General features: G+C 41.6%; 1 protein-coding gene across 5 annotated transcripts in view; it reads left to right on the top strand.

The window, feature by feature from the left end:
• The window catches only part of FRMD4B (FERM domain containing 4B), a 354,364-nt gene that overhangs the window by 140,158 nt on the left and 195,864 nt on the right, over positions 1-18,342 (top strand). The window contains exon 1 of one of the 5 annotated variants that reach the window (XM_021007518.2): positions 10,518-10,911. The exons of 1 other annotated variant lie outside the window; for it this stretch is intronic. In XM_021007518.2, the coding sequence (XP_020863177.1) occupies positions 10,750-10,911 (162 nt within the window). In that variant the 5' untranslated portion in view covers positions 10,518-10,749. Of the gene's footprint in view, positions 1-10,517; positions 10,912-18,342 lie in introns of those variants that run through there. 3 more of the 5 variants (XM_021007519.2, XM_021007520.2, XM_021007521.2) reach the window with 3 other exon arrangements.

Raw genomic sequence — 18,342 nt, 5'->3', positions numbered from 1 at the left:
GTGGTGAAATACCCAGCGCTGTGCTAAGTGCTGGAGACACAATGAATAAAAAAGACAGTCCCTGCCCTCAAAGAGCTTACAATCTAAAGGGGGAGGCAACATATAAAAGGAGGCAGGGAAGTGGGGCAGGGTGGGGGAGAATGGACACCATTGGGTAATTGGCACAGTGGAATTGACAACAGGCAGAGCAGCAGATGCAAAGTGGAATGAGAGTCCAATTTCTGTCCTCTAGAAAGGAAAGCATTGGGAGAAGCTTGGTACTCTACTCCCAGCCCTCCAAAGGGGAAAAGAGGCTGAGGGGGTACCAGCCGAGGCCCAAGTCAGCAGTTTAGTGGTGAGTTCAGAAGTGATGCACTTATCCTGGAAAGGAAAAGGATCTTGTGCCCTGGAGTTGAAGCCAGGCAGGGCAGCAGCTGTGGTCCATGTCATACAGGTAACAAGAGGGATGACAGATGCCTAGCTCTATCCATGGAATCTTAAAGACTTAAAGGAAAAGCTCGTGTGTGCTGTGCAGCTTTTCTGCTTAAGGAAGGACATGGACAAGGATCAGAATGAATGAAAGAACAAACAAATGAAAAAGCATTTGTTAAGCAGGTATGTTGAGCCAAGCATTATGCTGAGCATTAGGTGCACAAGTTCAAACAGCAAGACAGACCTTGCCCTCGGGTAGCTTGCATTCTAATAGGGGAAATCGAAATATATAGAGGAGTGGGAACCAGAGAGGGATTGGTCTGGGAAGGGACATAGGTCATAGGTAAAGTAGAGTCATAGGTCAATCAACTAATGTGCCCTTTGCCGTAATGGTCATGTTGATTTGATTACTGTTCCCACAGCAAGAATTAGAAAATGGGGGACCAGCGCTTACCCCTCTACCCAGCAAGACTAGTGTAAGTGTAACCAAAGACTTGGGTTTAGTGAAAGGAACGCCAGTATCAGCTGTCCCAGCCAATGGCACGCTAGAAGGATACCTGAGTTGAGGATGGGGGTGCTGGGTTTTGTGCATAGGGGATTCATTCAGCAAATATTTAAGGGCCTAACAGATGCAAGTCTCCAAGAGGCACTGAATCACAAGAGATGTTCCCACTTTCTCCTTAATAGGGATTATGCTGATGAGGGAAATTAAACTGCTTTGGAACACTGTTCATTTCACTTACTGCTTCAGCTGGGTACAGAATGCCAATGTGGAAGGCAGCCAAAATAATCTACCTAGAACCAATTCCCTTATGTAGAATTAGTCCTTTTTTCATTTTTCCTTTCCCCAACTTGTTTTATTAGCTGCTGCCTCCATTACTTCATCACTCATGTGCTTACACTAGTTGTGTGGTGATATTTTCCTGGTAACGCATAGACCTTCAGTGCGTTTCCCGAGATCTGTTTCATGGGGGAGCCCCTGTAATCCACCAGATCAAACGGTCCCTAGGCTCTTCTCTTCATTCTTTCCAGACACTGTCTATAGCCTCCTGGAGTCACTAAGTAGAACTGAGCCATCTTTACCAACTTTGTAAAATAACTAGGCTCCAGGAAGCCTTGTATTGTCCAGGCTGCTTGGGTTATCTCATTCCAGTTGCAAGGGATCCGATTTACGGTTAAGAGGACAGGATGTGCCCAGTGTGAACTCTTAGGATCAGTTTTCCCAGGTTTTGGATCACAGATCTAAAGCTGAAAGGGACGTCAGAGGCCATCCGGCCCCTGCCCCTTCATTCTTTGGCTGTGGAAACTGAGGCCTAGGAAGGTGAAATAAATTGCCTGACGTCATACCGGGCGCTGGAATTTGAACTCAGGTCAGACCAGAGCTCTTTCTACTGTATCACTGTAATCACTCAGATTTCCTCCCACTTTAACGTGCTGTGGTTGTCTAGATATTAATGCAGCATCAACGTGTTCACATTCCTTTTCTTGGATCCTAGACTTTGTCCTCCTTGTGCACATACTTTTTAAAAAGTGGCATTGTCAAGTGTCAGATATTTGTAACAAATTGGGGGGGTGGGGTTGGGTGGGGGTGGTCTGAACCTATGACGTCATAGTCTGAGGATCTCCCAGTGTGAAAGAGCCTTCCCTCTACCAGTGCAGATCCTTATCATCTCTAATTTACTATCTCAGAGTTGCCTGGGGCTGCCCAGGTTAAGTGGATTGCTTATTGTCACATAGCTAGTATGTAGCTCTAACTTCCAAACCATCAGGTGACAATGGGAGAGACAACTTAGCTTGTAATCGACTTCTTTTTCTGTTTTATTATTCTTCAGTCTATAATACCTTAAGATTTAGGTTATTTATGATCCTTAGTTTATCCTTGGCCCTGATTAATTTTTGTTTTGTGTTTTACCCAGGGTATTTGTTTCTGTGTCTTAACCGTGTTCAATCAATCTGTCAGCATTTTTAAAGGACCTACTGTGTGCCGGGAACTATGTTCAATGTAGGAGATACAAAAACAAAAATAAAACAGTCCTTGCCCTCAGGGAACTATTGGAGAATACAATGTATGCATTTATAAATATTTGCAAAATAAACGCAAGTTAATTGTGGGGAAAAGGCGCCAACCAGCCCCTGATAGAGGTAATTTCACTGTTCCAGTTGGCCTTTCTGTTTTTCTCATTGTGCCTAGAATCATAGATTTAAGTCCAACCTGCTCGTTTTCATGATTGAAGAACCAAATCCTAGAGAAATTAAGGCCAAAGCTGTACAAATGGAAAGTGAAGGAGTCAGGATATGAACTCAGATCTTCTGACACTTGCATTGTAGCACATTGAGTTGGACTCGGGACCCATTGACTAGGAGGCAAACATTCTTATTCCTCATTGTAGAAATGCAAGGATTGTAGAATCTTTCCCTTCTTCAGATCATTTTAATTCTTATTCCAAGTGAAAGAGTCCAGACTTTGGAAGCATTGGCTCTTACTTCCCTTAAATGTGCCCCAGAAGCAGTCATGGCCCATACAGTAATAGGAGGGTAAGGTAAATGCTAATTACAAAAATACGTCATTTTCCCCCCTTTTTAAATAAAGGTAAAAACACAAGGGAGTTTCTGGTTCTTTCTAATTAAAATGATTAGACTGTAGATCATGCTGTCCTTTCTACTATGTTAGTACTCTTTTCTCTGCCTCAGTTTCTCCATCTATTAAGTGAGGTTAATAATTCTGTGATCCTTATACTACAGGATCCCTCCTGACATGGAGGACCTGGCTGCATTTGGGAAGACTTCTCACTTTTCTGCTCCACTGGGCATATAGTCACCTGTGCCCCCTTTCAAGCTCACAGACTAACAAGGTTCAAAACCATGAATAAATTCATTTAGAGGTTAAAGAAAACAAATAGCACTTCCCATCAGATCCCATGGAAATAAGAATATCCATTAGTAAGCAACCCTCACTCCAAAGGCCTATATAGCCTTAATCACTTCCAGTAATATCCTGCCTGGGACACCTCACCATGTCAATTATCTCTTCCTTAGCTTTCTCTCCATCTTCTCTGGCACTCCATGCTTCTGACATATCTTGCAGACCACAGTGGTGGTTGCTCCCTCTCCTGGTTCTTTACCTTGACCTGTAGCCCTCACCTCCTTCATTTCTCCCCAGGTTCCAGCCTCTGGTCCCAGTTCTTCTTCCTTATTTCTGGCCTTAAACCATTCGTGTCTTGTTCTGTTTGCAATTCTCACTTTCTAGAGTCCTCCATAGCTCCCAGGACAGATGATTGTCATGTCCTTTCCCAAGGGGCCAGGTCTCAGTCTTCAATCTTCCTGCTCTATCAGTGTCATGGCTCAAAAACATAGTTCTGAGCTCCTGCAGGTCCCTTCTGGTACTGTGGTTCCAAGCCTCACACACAAGAGGCCTTCCCAGGTTCTAGAGCAAAGGTTCTCAGCCTGGGATCTATGAACTTTTAAAAAAATATTTTGGTCACTGTATTTCAATATAATTGTTTTCCTTTGTCCTCTTACATATTTTATTTATTTGAAAATATCATTCTGGCTTTACCAGACTGTCCAAATGGTCCAGAACAACAAAAAAGGGGAAGAACCCCCCTGGGCTCAAGGAACACACTTCCTGTGCATCTTCAAGGAAGTTTCCCTCTCCAGTCCCATGCCAGATCATGGTGATTTATGGCAATATAACTTGTATCTCTCCCAATTCCCAGGACATACCTCCAGCTTCTGTGAGCACTTCTCATGAACCTAGCCCATCAGTAAATGTTTAATTACTGTGTCTCCCCCTCCCCTCAAAATGTATATATGACAAAATTTTAAATTTAATCTCTTATTCCCTTTTTCTCTATCACTTTCTTAAATCTAGAAATCAACAAAATAATAAATCAAGCCTTGATGTATAGCATTTGCTGATTTCCAAGATGTGAAAACTCATGCTGAATATTTAACAATTGGTTCTCAAGAGCCAATGAGAGCTGGCTCCAATATACCAGTGTTTTAAGCTTTAGATTCTGGAGGCTTTGAAAAGTACTCCCCCTGCCCCAGTTATCCCTTAGTTTACCCATTCCTCCTGGTGAACTTAGGTAGGGTTATTCACATTTCCTAGGACTGCTTCTAGAAACACCTGCGGAAGGTGGGTACTACTTCTCAGGGCTACTGTAGACCAACACATTTTCCAGCCTACCTAAGAAGGACTTGTGAGTGTAAATTATACCATATATGAGAAGCCTCTTGAGTTCTTTACAAGAAAGGTGTTATATGGATCCAAAGATTGCTATTTTATTTTTATCAAAAACCATGTAAGTTAAGTGTGGTCGAAGGTGACACATTGTGTGTTGGAAGACAGAAGTCTTAAAGTCACAAGCTTTAAGTGACTCATTTTTTTTAAAGGAGGTTTAAAGGAGGTCCACCCTAGACATGCTCTTAACCTCGGAGATTTCATCCAAGTTGCTGGCTTCAGCTAGAATGTCTGTCTGTGCTGATGGGCCCTAGCTATTGTCTAATGCATTGCTAGACATTTCCTTCCTAGTCCCAGCCTTCATGACCTCATGCCTACACAGTTGCAATGGCTTGCTATTTGGAAACCCACCCACCACAGGGTGATAGCTTGGTTAAAAATCCTCTGAGAACGCAGGCACCTTTTAACACTGATATCCTAGATGCTGAAAGTGTTATGGGAAGCCCTGGTTTCTACAGCCCTTGATTAGTTTAATGAGGAGAAAAAAAGTGATGGAGAAGGAGGAAGAGGCAGTAGTCTAGACCTGGGCTTCATTCAGATAGAGCAGGGCTGAAAGGGAACAACACACACTTTCAGGGTTCAGAGTATGATCATTGATGAGTAGACACAATGCCACTGAGCCCTCTGTGAAGTGTCCTCATGCCCTGTTTTACTTGTGATCCTAACCAAGAGAGGACAGAGGAAGGAAAGGAAGAAGGGAACAGCTAAGGCATAGAAAGAATCCTGACCTGGGCCTCTGCTGGCAGAGCTTCAGATGACAAAGCCAATCATTGGAAGGCATGCTCATCACTGTTAATGGCATTATCATGCTGTGGGCAGAACAGTTCATAGTGTTTGTCTGTGGCCTATTCATCTGCTCCATATTTCTCTGCCTGGATTGTCTGAGAGGCAAAATGACAACCTCTCAGTAAACTTCTTCATATCTTTTGACCTTATTAACATGTGTGCTGAAAAGGGGTCTCGGTGGGGCAGAGTGTTGAAGTTGGAGTCAGGAATCCCTCCCCTGGTACTTAGCAGCAGAGCGCCCTTGAGCATCACTTACCACTGTGAGCCTCAGGTTCCTTTCTTTGTTGGCTGTTTCTATACCGTCAACATTTAAATTGTTTTTATTATTGAAAAAAAAAGACGAAAATTCAAAATGAATCAGCTGGCCCTTTTCTCTTCTTGTCTCCTCCCAGTTCAAAATGCTTCCATCTTTAATGGGCATCACATTCATTGAGGCACATTTGTGCTCTATGTGTTTAAGCCCTAGTATAGTCTTCTTTGTGGTCTTAGTCTTTTTATGGAAAATTGGCCTTGTGGGACCACCAGAGCATCCCCTGTTCTTTTGGTCATGAAACTTTTTCCTTGAGCAGAGAGGAGATTCTTGCCCTTCTTGCACTGCCTTTCTTGATGAGGCTTCTTACAGTAAGTTCTGCCAGGTTGGATGTGGGTTCCTGTCGTCAGCATGAAGGCAGAGCCTCCATCTTCTTATCTCAATAATGGAAATGAAAATACCCATAGTACCTGCCTCACAGAGTTACTGTGAAACCTAAGTTTTATGAAAACCTAACATTTATGAAAATCTTTTTGGACATGAGCTATTATGATATGGTCCCACCTTGATTAAAACTCACAGGCATATGCAGAGCTTTAGAGACAATGGTGGAGGAGCAGATACACGGCCTCAAAGTCAGGTAGATTTGGGTTCCAAACAAGACATTCCCTCTTTTGACTCTCTTGCAGCATGTTCATATAATGGGAGTTAAGGCAAACCACAGAGCAGACCAGAGGCCTCCAGTCTAACCCTCCCCTTCCCCCACCCTATTACTCTTCTTTTTCAGCAAAAGCCTGTAAGAGAACCTGCAGGCACCCTGCAGATAATCTCAATTTTCTTTTACATCTATAGTGGAGCTCCCAGGTGTGTGAGTAATGCCGTCACTTGAGGAAGGTGCTCGGGCCTCAGAGAAAACTGCAGGAAATTACAGTGTGTTACAAGGAACTCAACTGCCTTGAAGAAAAAAGGCCTTAGGAAAAGAGAAAAATAAATAAAATTGCCCCCAAAAGAAAACAAACAATTTTGAAGCATTCCATTGAATAACTTTCCTTTCATGGGAAGTCCAAGTCCATGTTCCATGGAACCCATTCCTAAAGGATATGCTGTGATCGTCTTTAGTTTCCTGGGTTCAGGTTTCAGCTTTGACACTTATTAGTTGGGCTACTCTGGGCAGATTCCTTAATGTCTCTGAACTTCTCCCTCTCTTTTTCTGTAAAATGAGAATAATACTATTGAAAACATAGATGCATTCTCTCTCTCTCTCTCTCTCTCTCTCTCTCTCTCTCTCTCTCTCTCTCTCTCTCCACACACACACACACACACACACACACACACACACCCATCAGATACTTCCACAGGACTGTTGTATGAAAAAAACTTTAAATAATTATAAACACATGAATTGTTTGTTATTATACACACATTATCAGACTAGAGTCTGGCTTTGGAGTTAGAGAACTTGGGTTTGAATTCCCAGTGCTGCACTTTACTATCTAGGAAGTAACCTTGATCCTCTCCAGGATTCAGTTTTTCTCATGTAAGACTATGTATGACTCAGTTCAAACCCTCCAGTGTTTTCCCCCCCAAAGTGTCTCCAAAGTGATAGATATGTATATGAGTATATATGTGTATGTGTATATGTGTATACACATATATGTATATAAGTATATTTAATATATAGATAGAGATAGATATCAAGATAGATAGAGGTATAAATATATAGATGGATATAGGTAGATAGATACAAATAGATATAAAGATAGATATAGGAATAGCTATATAGATGATATAGAGGAAATATATAGATATAAGTATAGATATATTGGTGGATATATATATAAACAGATATAGAGCTAGAGGTATAACTATATAGATAGATAAAATATAAAGATAGATATATAGGTAGATATATAGGTGCATATAAATAAATCTAAAGATAGATATCTAGGTGGATATATGTAGATATAGACACTACAGATAGATAGACAGATAGATAGATAGATAGAGACGTATTTGCCTTATGTGGGGTTCTCAAATGTGTTTAGCAAATTTTAAGCATCAAGATTAGTGGATTAGATGCCCTTCGAGACATTTTCCAGCTTTCAGTCTATGACCACATGAAACCCACACTCTGAACATCAGAGCACCTCTGCCTCGGAGTGCCCATTCCTGCATTGGAGGGCATCATATTGGGCAGAAAGGGCATGTTGGCTATACTGGTAGTAACAAAGTGATTTCCCATTTTGCGCCGAGTTCTGGGTTGTCATTGCTTTGGAGTGCCCAGTTTACAAAACGCGTTGCCAGGGAGGTCAATGTGGAGAGAAAAAAACAACTGAACTTGAAGGCTGTGCTTTGGGGTTTTTGTTGTTGTTGATGTTTGTAAATGCAAAAAATTGTTCCAGTAATAGATGGCTTGCAAACCTTTAATAATGTGGGAAATGATTAAGAAGCAACAGAATAATTCTGAATATGTATAACCTCAGGGTAAAAAAAAAAAAGCCAATGAGGTCACAAGTGGAAAAAAATGGCCAAAAGCCAACTCACAGGCTTTAGTCAAGCACTGACGTTTAAAACAATCCTTGCTGTTTTAGTTGTTGTTTAATCTCACGCAGGTCAAAGTTGGAAATGATTGTTGAAAATGCTTAGGGAAAAGCAAATGAGGGAGGTGGGGATTTATCACTTACCTATTTCATTTGCATTAGACTCAGGCACAGAGAGATTCCAGAAAAGGTGTTTCTGCCTTGTCGCTGTGGAGAGGGTGGCATCATGTGACAGAGATAATTGACCTGCTGCTGTAGGTTCTTGCTGGTATTCCCCAAGCTGCCTGACATTTCTGAGAACACCATCAGCCTGTACTGTTGAAAACACATGCACCCCATCACCAAGAACTTTCTGAGCACATTTCAACCCCAGTAGTTTTCCATTCATGTGGTATAAGTTTTTGTTCCTAAACCATGCCTTCTTTTCTTTTTGATGTAGCAAGAACTGCGATATTTGGATTTTCAATTCAATTCAACATTTATTAAGAGCTTGCTATGTATGTGCAAAGTTCTGAGCTACGAGCTAGGCATATAAAGTTAAAAAATGATAACCAGCCCTTGCTTTCCAAGGACTTCCATTCTGCTGGAGTTTGGGCCTTCATCAGGGCCTATGATTTTGAAAAGATTATTAGAGCGGCAATCTCTTTTCTAAAATCACTCAGTGAGCATTTATTAAGCACCTACCATGTACTACTGGGGATAAAAAGGAAAATGAAATACTCCCTATCTTCTAGGAGGTCATCAAGAGACCATACGTTTATAAATATATGCAAAATACATGCAAGGGTTTTTTTTGGGGGGGGAGTGGGGAGCAGAAGGCAACTGCAGCTGGATAAATTATCCTGAGCTGAGATTTAAAAGAAACTAAGAATTTTAAGAGGCAAGAGGTGAGAAAGGAGTACCTTCCAGGTGAGGGGGAGAACTGTCATTGCAAAGACACCAAGATGGGAAATGGAATGTCAGTTGGGAAGAACAGAAGGAAGGATTTGTCTAAGATGATTTACAAATGAGGAAATTGGGGCCTAGAGGCATGAAATGACATATCCAAGAACGCCCATCTGGTTTTCGACAGAGCTGGAATTGATTCTCATTTCATGGTTCTTTCCCCTCCTCCATACAGCTTACTAATAGAATGTAGGCTTCTTGAGAGTGGGGTCCATTTTATTTTAGTTTGTCTATCCCTAGCACCTATTACAATGTGAGGCACATAGTGACTACTGGAGTAATGCTTGTTAATTGAATACTATAAGAGAAACATTGTATTTTTGTGTGGCAACCATTGTAGGGATGAAGGCAAAACCGTGCATTTTTCAAAGGAGAGGATGGATTGGTGGCATGTGGAAATATGTGATACTTTTTCCAAGGATTTAGGTAATCTCAAGTGCCAAGTCAGTACCTATAAAAAATCCCCAAAGATTAATTATTCCATGACTTTAGAAACCATTCTCCTGTAGTCTTTCAGTAGCAGTCAGCCTTCTGAAGGTGTAGAAATGTGGCAGCTGATGCTTAAGCCTGGGAAAGGGGAGGATTACAACCTAAAATTACCCGCCTGGTGGAGCAAGGCAGGGATTCTCTTGTGGGCTATTATTTCAGTGAGCGTATTAACTGTGGTCTGTTTGTGAAGGCTGAGCTCCAATGATGTTCATTGTTTTTCCCTCCTATGGAGAGGACTGCCTTAGAAGGATGGTGTGTAAGGGGAGCCTTTAAGAAGCTGTAGCAGCCTGGCATGGAGTTATCTCTTGGCGTCATCGGCAGACCATGGGAAGCGAAGGGTTTGAAGCGTGTTAACCAAACCATGTGTGATTTGGTTCACATTCATTTCAAAATATGCCTGAGAAAACATTCAGGTACTTTTCACCAGCAGTGACTCCTAAGTGAAAGATACACTTATACGTGTGTATTTTCTCCCCATTGTGTTCAGCAGAAGCTTAAGCATCAAGATGAAGGGGCATGACTTAATGACCGATCAGGTCCCTTCATCCCTCCGTCTATGATGCTGGATCCTACGGCTGACAAGGCAGAATGTTGAAGCAGTGTTTTCTCTCTGCCGGCTGATGAGACTCGAGCTGTTTGTGTGAGTCTGTGTGGTGCCTGGCTGCCTAGCTATGATCTGCTGGGGAATAGTTTTTATAGTGCTTTTCCTGTGGCATGCTCTTCCTACGGAGTCAGTCCTCCGAAGAGGAGGTGTGTGGGGAGGGAAGGGGGGGTTAAAATTTAATTAGAAGACACCGTGCCTGGCCCGGTGGAGCTTAACAGAGATTTATATAAGCCACTCATAGGACAAGGTTGCTGCTGTGTGAGCTTCTGGTCGGGCTCGGCTACTGCAGCCGGGGGACTGGACTGTTCCCAACATTAGGGCATGCAGGAAGCACTGCTGAAAGAAAGAGGAGTTTGTTGAGGTTTGGACCCTGGCTTCCAGCAACACCCTGCTGCCCTCCCCGGATAAAACCTAGCTGGTCTAACAGCAGGCAGTCCTGGGAGTGGGCACCAGACGGGCAAGAGACAGAGGGGAAGAGGGGATGGCTTCAGTGTTCATGTGTGGTGTGGAAGACCTGCTTTTCAGTGGCAGCCGTTTCGTGTGGAACCTGACGGTGTCCACGCTGAGGAGATGGTACACAGAGAGGCTCAGAGCTTGCCACCAGGTACTGAGGACATGGTGCGGGCTAAGGGACATATACCAGGTAAAGTGGTCCACCTTTCTCTTTCTCTTTGGTAGCATCTTGTTTGTTATTCTTTTAACCTGTGGGATTCTCCCCTTCCTCCCAATCACTCCAGCACCTCCCTCCATCCCATCTATCCAAGGGGGTGGGGGCTAGTTGGCTATTAAGTTAAATCACGCCGAAACTATCTGGGACCTGATAAACACCCTTTCCTCTCCCTCCATGATAGCCCCTGGACTACTCAGAAGGGAAACTTATGAGTTCCCAGGATTTTTAGGCATCTGCTTAAAGGATGGGGCCACTCAAGGTGTCTGCTCAAGAGACAGACGTTGGGCTGCAGCTCTGATAGGCAGGTTATTTCATTGCTCAGAAAACTGCCCCAAGCCGGACCTTTTGGGTGGGTAAGAATCGTTAACACGGACCGTTTCTTCTGGGTTCAGTTCAAAGGAAACAGTTTCCCTGCTGTGGCGGGGATGGGTTTTGCACCAGTTTAAGTCTGATGAGGTTTTGCTGGATTGGCATCCTGCTTTCCTTTCCTTTCTTTTTTTTTTTCTTTCTTTTTTTTTTTTTTTCCATCAGGCAGCCCAAACACGCAGTGCCGAGCCAGGAAAAGCTGAGGCTGGGTTGGATTTTGAGTCTGGCTTTTGAAAAGCAGAACCACAAATTCTGAAAATCCAACAGCAGAATGACAGACTGGGGAGGGAGGCGGGAGGAAGGGGTATTCCAGAGAGTGCCGTAATGCTCATGCTTGGGAATAATCCCTGACACACAATCTCTTTATGTCCCCCACTAGGTCCAATCTTGCAGGCAAAAAATGCAGCAACTTTGCTCAAGTGTGGGATTATCAGCCGTGCTTGCAATAGCTTCTGCTCACTTTTTTTTTTCAAGAGAGAGTGATGAATTTTCCAAGTCTAGCACTTTGATCTTTTAGGTAGGAATGAATCCACCCTGACATTATACTCCTTAATCAAGGATATTGAAGTGAATGATTGGTTTTATTAGTGGTAAAGTAGGATAGCTTGCTATAGACCCGCATATTACCCACTTACATGCCCTACAATTAAGAGCTGCTATTTGTATGTAAAATATTTTGTATGTTACCCATCACCAGCAAGCCAGTTCTATGAAGTCTCTATAAAGCTGATGCCTCCCATCCATCCATCCATGAGTCAAGAAGTCATCTTTTCATACTATGCAGTATAAATTAGGAAAGTAGTATCTTCAGTCTTTAACACTTGAAAGGGACTATTGGGGAAAGTCTAGTTCAGGTAAATATCATGCCTTGAAGTGGAGAAAGTGTTTTGCCCAAAACTTAGCTAGTGATTTCTTTACTCAATGGGTACCTTGCATTTTAGAGTACGTTCTGTGATACTTTTGAGTATCTCAGAATCTCTGGCTCCATTCCCCATTCAGGTTCAGTCCAGTTGACACATCCTATACCAGACGTCACCTGATTCTCCAACCCTGAAATGTTACAACTTGTTCCAACCCTGGGCCCCTATGCCCCCTTTGCTGCCCTTCCCCCAACCCCAATTCATTAGTATGTTTGTTGTGCTTACTTATCTATCAACATTTTTTCTAAACCAGGTAGAGTATAAGCTGCTGGAGGGCAAAAACTGTTTTCATTTTTGTCTTTGTATGCCTAATGTTTAGCACAGTGCCTGTTTTTTATGTGCTTGTTGAATTAAATTGAATTGTTTGTTAAACTGCAGCTATATAGCCAGAAGGAGACCAACAGGTGATATTTTTAGAGTAATTTCAAGTAGGTCTCATCTGTTTCTAGGCTGTTGTATGTGCTGGGTAATTGATCTGGCTTTCTAAATTTATAAGTACTCATGGGAATTCACAGCTTTCCTAGGTTCATGTTGTAAAAGACTCTCAAAAAAGTTTTCTTTTGTCTAGGCAGTGGGGTTAAGTGACTTGCCCAGGGTCACACAGCTAATAAGTGTTATGTGTCTGAGGCCGGATTTGAACTCAGGTCCTCCTGAATCCAGGGCCGGTGCTCTTTCCACTGTGCCACCTAGCTGCCCCAAAGCTTTCTTTTTTTCTTTCTTAATTTCTTTCTTTCTTCCTTCCTTCTTTCCTTCTTCCCTCCCTCCCTCTCTCTTTTCTTTCTTTCTCTCTTCCTTTCTTTCTTCCTCCTTTTCTTTCTTTCTCTCTTTCTTCCTTCCATCCTTCTTCCTTCTTTTCTTTCTTTCTCTCTTCTTTTTTTTTAATGTTGGATAAATTTGAATTGGGAAAATGAAAATTTTTTTGCATGTGTGGCCAAGGGAGGAGCTTTGAGCTCACAGCCTAAGGATTAAGGTGATTCATGGTTTCTTGTAGACCTTGCCATTAACTAGTTCAAAAGAGAAGCTTCTGGAATAAGGAATGGGGGAAGCTCTATGAAGGACTTAGCATCATCACATAGGACAGAAAATTAAGGGACCCAGTGGCCCAAAGGATGATGCAGTTTATTTTCTTTTACTGAAAAAATGGGCTTTAACCAAGGCAACCTGTCTTCATAAGGTGCTAAGAAATAATGAGGTTCAATGGAATGAGAACTGAATCTTACATCAGGGGGGTTTGTGTTCCATCGATGAGCTGTGTGATCTTAAGCTGTGATCCTCACAGCAATCCTGGGAAGTAGGTGCTATTATTATCCCCATTTTATGGTTAAAGAAACTGAGACAAACAGAGGTTAGGTGACTTGTCCAAGGTCATACTGGTAGTAAGAGTCAGAGGCAGGTCTAGACTCTAAAACCAATGTTCTTTCCACTGTACCACCATTCTAGCTCTTATAAGTAGTATAATTTAATATTTAAAGATATAGTGAGAAGGTTATGTGGTCTTACCGACCAAAATAAGAGATATCAGTAACTATTCCTTATAGTCCAGGGGTGCAGAATCTGCAGCCTCAAGTCCACATGTGGCCCTCTAGGTCCTCAAGTGCGGCCCTTTGACTGAATCCAAACTTCACAGAACAAATCCCCTTAATAAAAGGATTTGTTCTGTGAAACTTGGACTCAGTCAAAAGAACCTAGGAGGCCACATGTGGCCACAAGGCCGCAGGTTTCCCGCCCCTGCCTTCTACCAAAGAATAAAAAAAGACAAGAATTTTTTTTTTTTAGGCAATTGGGGTTAAGTGACTTGCCCAGGTTCACACAGCTAGTAAGTGTGAAGTGTTTGGTCTGAGGTCACATTTGAACTCAGGTCCTTCTGACTCCAGGGCCACTGCTCTATCCACTGTACCACCTAGCTGCCCCTGGGACAAGAATTTTTTAAAGAGCTTATACAAAGCAATGAATATAACAACAAAGTCTGACAGTCTTCCACTTCTGCCTCCCACTCCCCAAAAAAGGAAGGGAGAATACATTCCCACCTTTTTTTTTTTGGTGGACGGGAAAGAGGTAAGCTTGGTCTTTATAATTTCATAGCATTCAGCTTTGATTGGTTTGCTGGTGTCATTCATTCCATTTACTGTTTCTATTACAGTGTATGTGACTTTCTTGGTTATGCTTAATTTCACTTTGCATCAGTTCATTTAAGTCTTCCCATGTTTCTCTGTATTCATCATGTCTTACAGTGAGGTAAGATTCCATTCCAAACTGTACCACAACTTGTTTAGTCACTCCCCAGTTGGTGGGCTTCCATTTGGCTTCCAATTATTTGCTATTACAAAAAGTGCTGCTATAAGTATTTTTCATATATATATGTATATGTATGTATGTGTATAGATAATAGATCAATAAATAGAAAGATAGATAGATATGGTCTTTCTTTTTGTCTACTTCTTTGGAATAGATGCCTAACAGTGGGATCTCTGGATCAAAGAGTATACATATTTTAGTCACTTTCTTTGCATAATTCCAAATTGATTTCCAGAATTGTTGGACCAAATCTCAGTTCCACCAACAATGTATTAGTATTACCTGCCTTTCCACAATGCCTCTCACATTGGCAATTCCTATCTTTTGTCTGTTTTGCTAATTTCCAACTTTTTCACCATTGATTTGATTTTCCTTTATTTCAGTTGTCAAGGATTTTGTTTTCTATCTCCTAGTTCTCTCCTACTGGAAAAAGAAAACCCTTGAATTAGTACCAAAAAAAAAAAAAAAAAGATTCTTCTGTTAGCCATGTGTAAAATGGACAACTCATTTCTAAAAAATGAGAATGCGGTACTTTTCAAGATAAGGACACGCACGAAGAGCAAGATATGCAAAGAAGTATCTAATATTTTATTTGTATGTGTTCTTTCTTGCTATTAAACCTGTACTTATTCACCTTCCATTTCATTAATTAATACTAGCAAATAAAGTTAATGTTGCTTAACTGGCGTAGTGTACGATAATAGTTCTACTAAAAATTGTAATTTCTATATCATAAAAAGGAAGGGAATGCTAAATTCTGCATGACTTCATGGAGGCACACTCGAGAATTATATATTAATATGTTAGTCATTTCAATGATAAAAAGGAATAGCTTGTTAGGCCTACAGTCAGAATAGGCTTTGCTTGTAAAGGAATCTAAAACTCAGTTGCTTTAGGGGGGAAAAAGGCAGGGGGATATCCATTACATGGCAGTGAAGGGAAGCCTTTGGAGTATAGTGTTTATTCATTCATGCTCTTTTTTATGAAACAAGATTGACTATTCACATAGTGGCCTTTGCCAGCAGTGACTTCTTTGTGGGGGAAAAAATGGCAGAAGAAACGGTGTTCTATAGTATTGAACATTTCCCATACTTTGATGTACATTAAGTACAAATGGCTTACTTAGCTCACCAACAGCTGGGAACAATTTAGGGACACTAGTCAGGCAGCTATTTATTTCTAGAATAAACATGACTAAAGAAAAAAATCAGTTGTAAACTGCTGTCATTTAACTAGAAATAAAATATTAGGATTATCAGTAAAGGCTTACTCTTGGTGGAGTCTAAGGGTAAACCTAGTATGTTTACCTTTAAGGGCAGCTATGATTAAACTATTAAATTTGTAAAAGCCTGATTCATCATCCATAGATCTGTTCTAATTATACTGTGCCTGAGCAGGACAGATCATCCTAATTATTGCTATAGGATTAAAGCCAGTCTTAAAGATAACACGCATTGCTAGAGAAAGATGGGATGAAAAAGGCTTGTTGAAGTACGGAAGTACCGTGTTGAGCAAAGTGCTGGATAACATAAGTGAATTTTAAGTCCTTTCCCTGGGATTTGGAATAAAGGCTGCATTCTTTACAATTCCAGAGAACCTGGGAGGCAGGAGGTGCCGCTGGCACTGTGTTTGAGGTAGTTCAGTAATTCAAATCAACAACCGTTTATTCACCATCTACTATGAGCTGAGCAGAGAGGCATCAGGGCATGGCGGCCAGAGTGCCAGTGTTGGAGTCAAGATCTAGGTTCGTGTCCCGTCTGTGACAAAGACTAACAGAGTGTCTCTAGACCAGCAGTTCCCACTTAGTGGTTCATTAGCCCATTGGCAGTTCAAAATGATGTCCAAGGCATTCACACTCAAAAGATTTTAATGGTGCCTTAAACAGTAACAACAGTAAAGAATATTGAGAATAGTATATTAAATTACCCTGAGGTAATATATTGTTGTTGTTGTTATTGTTGAAAGGGATTTGAAGAACAAAAAACATTGGGGACCACTGCTCTGGGAGGTGAAATGGTGAATAGAGCACTGAGCCTGGAGTGAGGAAGACCTGAGTTCAAATCTAGCCTCTGACTTACAAGCTGGGCAAGTCATTTAACTTCTATCTGCCTCAGTTTCCTCAGCTGTATAATGGGGATAATAATACCACCTACTTCCCAGAGTTATGGTAAAGATCAGATGAGGTGACATTTATAAAAGTGTCTGATACATAGTAAACACTACATAAATGATAGCTATTCTTGTAATTATTATTGTTCTAGGCTATAAATTGAGGATTAGGAACTGATCTGCACTGTTAAAAGGAGTCTCCTTACTTGAGTCCAACCTACTACAAATTTTAAAAGTGGGAAGAAATAGTCCTTCCCCTCAAGGGATTTGCATTTTACTGAGACAGGAAGACAGAAGCACCACCCAATCCTATGAGTTGTATAGAGTTTAAGCCTAGAATAAATTAATTAATACTTGGGACACTCCTCCCCCCAGGGTTGATGTGTGGATCAAAATGAGATAATATATGCAGAGGGCTTCTTGACCCAGAGTGTTACAGGAATATCAGTGATTATGATCACCATTCTTAGTGTTATTACTGTAGACTTCATTAGCACATCTGAGAAGAGATAGCTGTTGCCGAGTCCACTAACCGAAAGATGACACACCTTAGGAGGCAGGTTATTGTCACCTGGGCATCTGGAGAAGCTGGAGGAAAGAGATTATTAGACCCAATGTAGGTCAGGTGGCACATGTGTGGCAGAAACAAACCTCAGGAGATTCAGGCTCAGATGACTTGCCTAAGAGCTCCTGCCTACCTATTGACCCCCTGAACAAAAGCATGGGGGAAGGAAGGAAGGAATGAGCATTTATTAAGCATTTGCTAGCCAAGTATCATCCTAGGATTAAAAATAGAAAAGCAAGCAAGGCCCTGCTCTCAGTCTAGTGCTGGGGCTCCTAACCTGACTGCCATGAACTTGTCTGTTTGATTTGAACATTTTGATTACTTTATTTCCATACCGTTGGTTTCCTTTGTAATTCTATGTATTTTATTTTATTTTTTAAAAAACATTATTCTGAGAATGATCCACCATATCTGTCAAAAGGATCTAGGATATGAGGGGCAGCTGGGTGGTGCAGTGGATAGAGCACCGGCCCTGAAGTCAGAAAGACTTGAGTTTAAATCTGGCCTCAGACCAAACACTTAACCCCAATTGCCTGAAAATTTAAAAAAAGCATCCAGGACACAATAAAAGGTCAAGAACCCCTGTAATAGAGGCCCATAACACATATAGATGAGTAGTCAAGTCAACAAGCATCTATTAAGCACCTTCTATGTGCCAGGCACTGTGCTAAGTGCTAGAGATACAAAGAAAGTCAAAAAATAGACCCTGTCCTCAAGGAGCTCACATTCGCATTTGAGGTCCTCCTACCTGCTAGCCCCTTCCCTCTGAAGTTATTTTCTATTTGTACTGTATATATCTCACATATATACAGCTTTTGTGCATGTCGTCTCCTCCGTTAGAATGTAAGGTCTGTGAGGGCAGGCATTGTTTTTGCCTTTCTTTGTATCCCCAGCACTTAGTACAGGGCCTGGCACATAGTAGGGACTTGATAAATGCTTATCGATTGACGTTTCAATGGTGAAACACAATGTATAAATAGCTAGGTACATTCAAGACACATGCAGAGCAGATGGAAAGTAATCTTAAAGGGGAAGGCACTAATAAGTAGGAGAACCAGGAAAGGTTTCCTGTAGAAGGTAGGATTTGAGCTGAATCATGAAGGAAACCAAGGGGACTAAGAAGTAGAGGTGGTCAGGGAGAGGAGACTG

Source organism: Phascolarctos cinereus, unplaced genomic scaffold, assembly GCF_003287225.1.
Source record: "Phascolarctos cinereus isolate Bilbo 61053 unplaced genomic scaffold, phaCin_HiC Scaffold_4;HRSCAF=312, whole genome shotgun sequence".
In the NCBI taxonomy this organism is placed as follows: domain Eukaryota; kingdom Metazoa; phylum Chordata; class Mammalia; order Diprotodontia; family Phascolarctidae; genus Phascolarctos; species Phascolarctos cinereus.
Note: the sequence above shows the minus strand (reverse complement) of the source record. Positions and strands in the feature narration are given on the sequence as shown.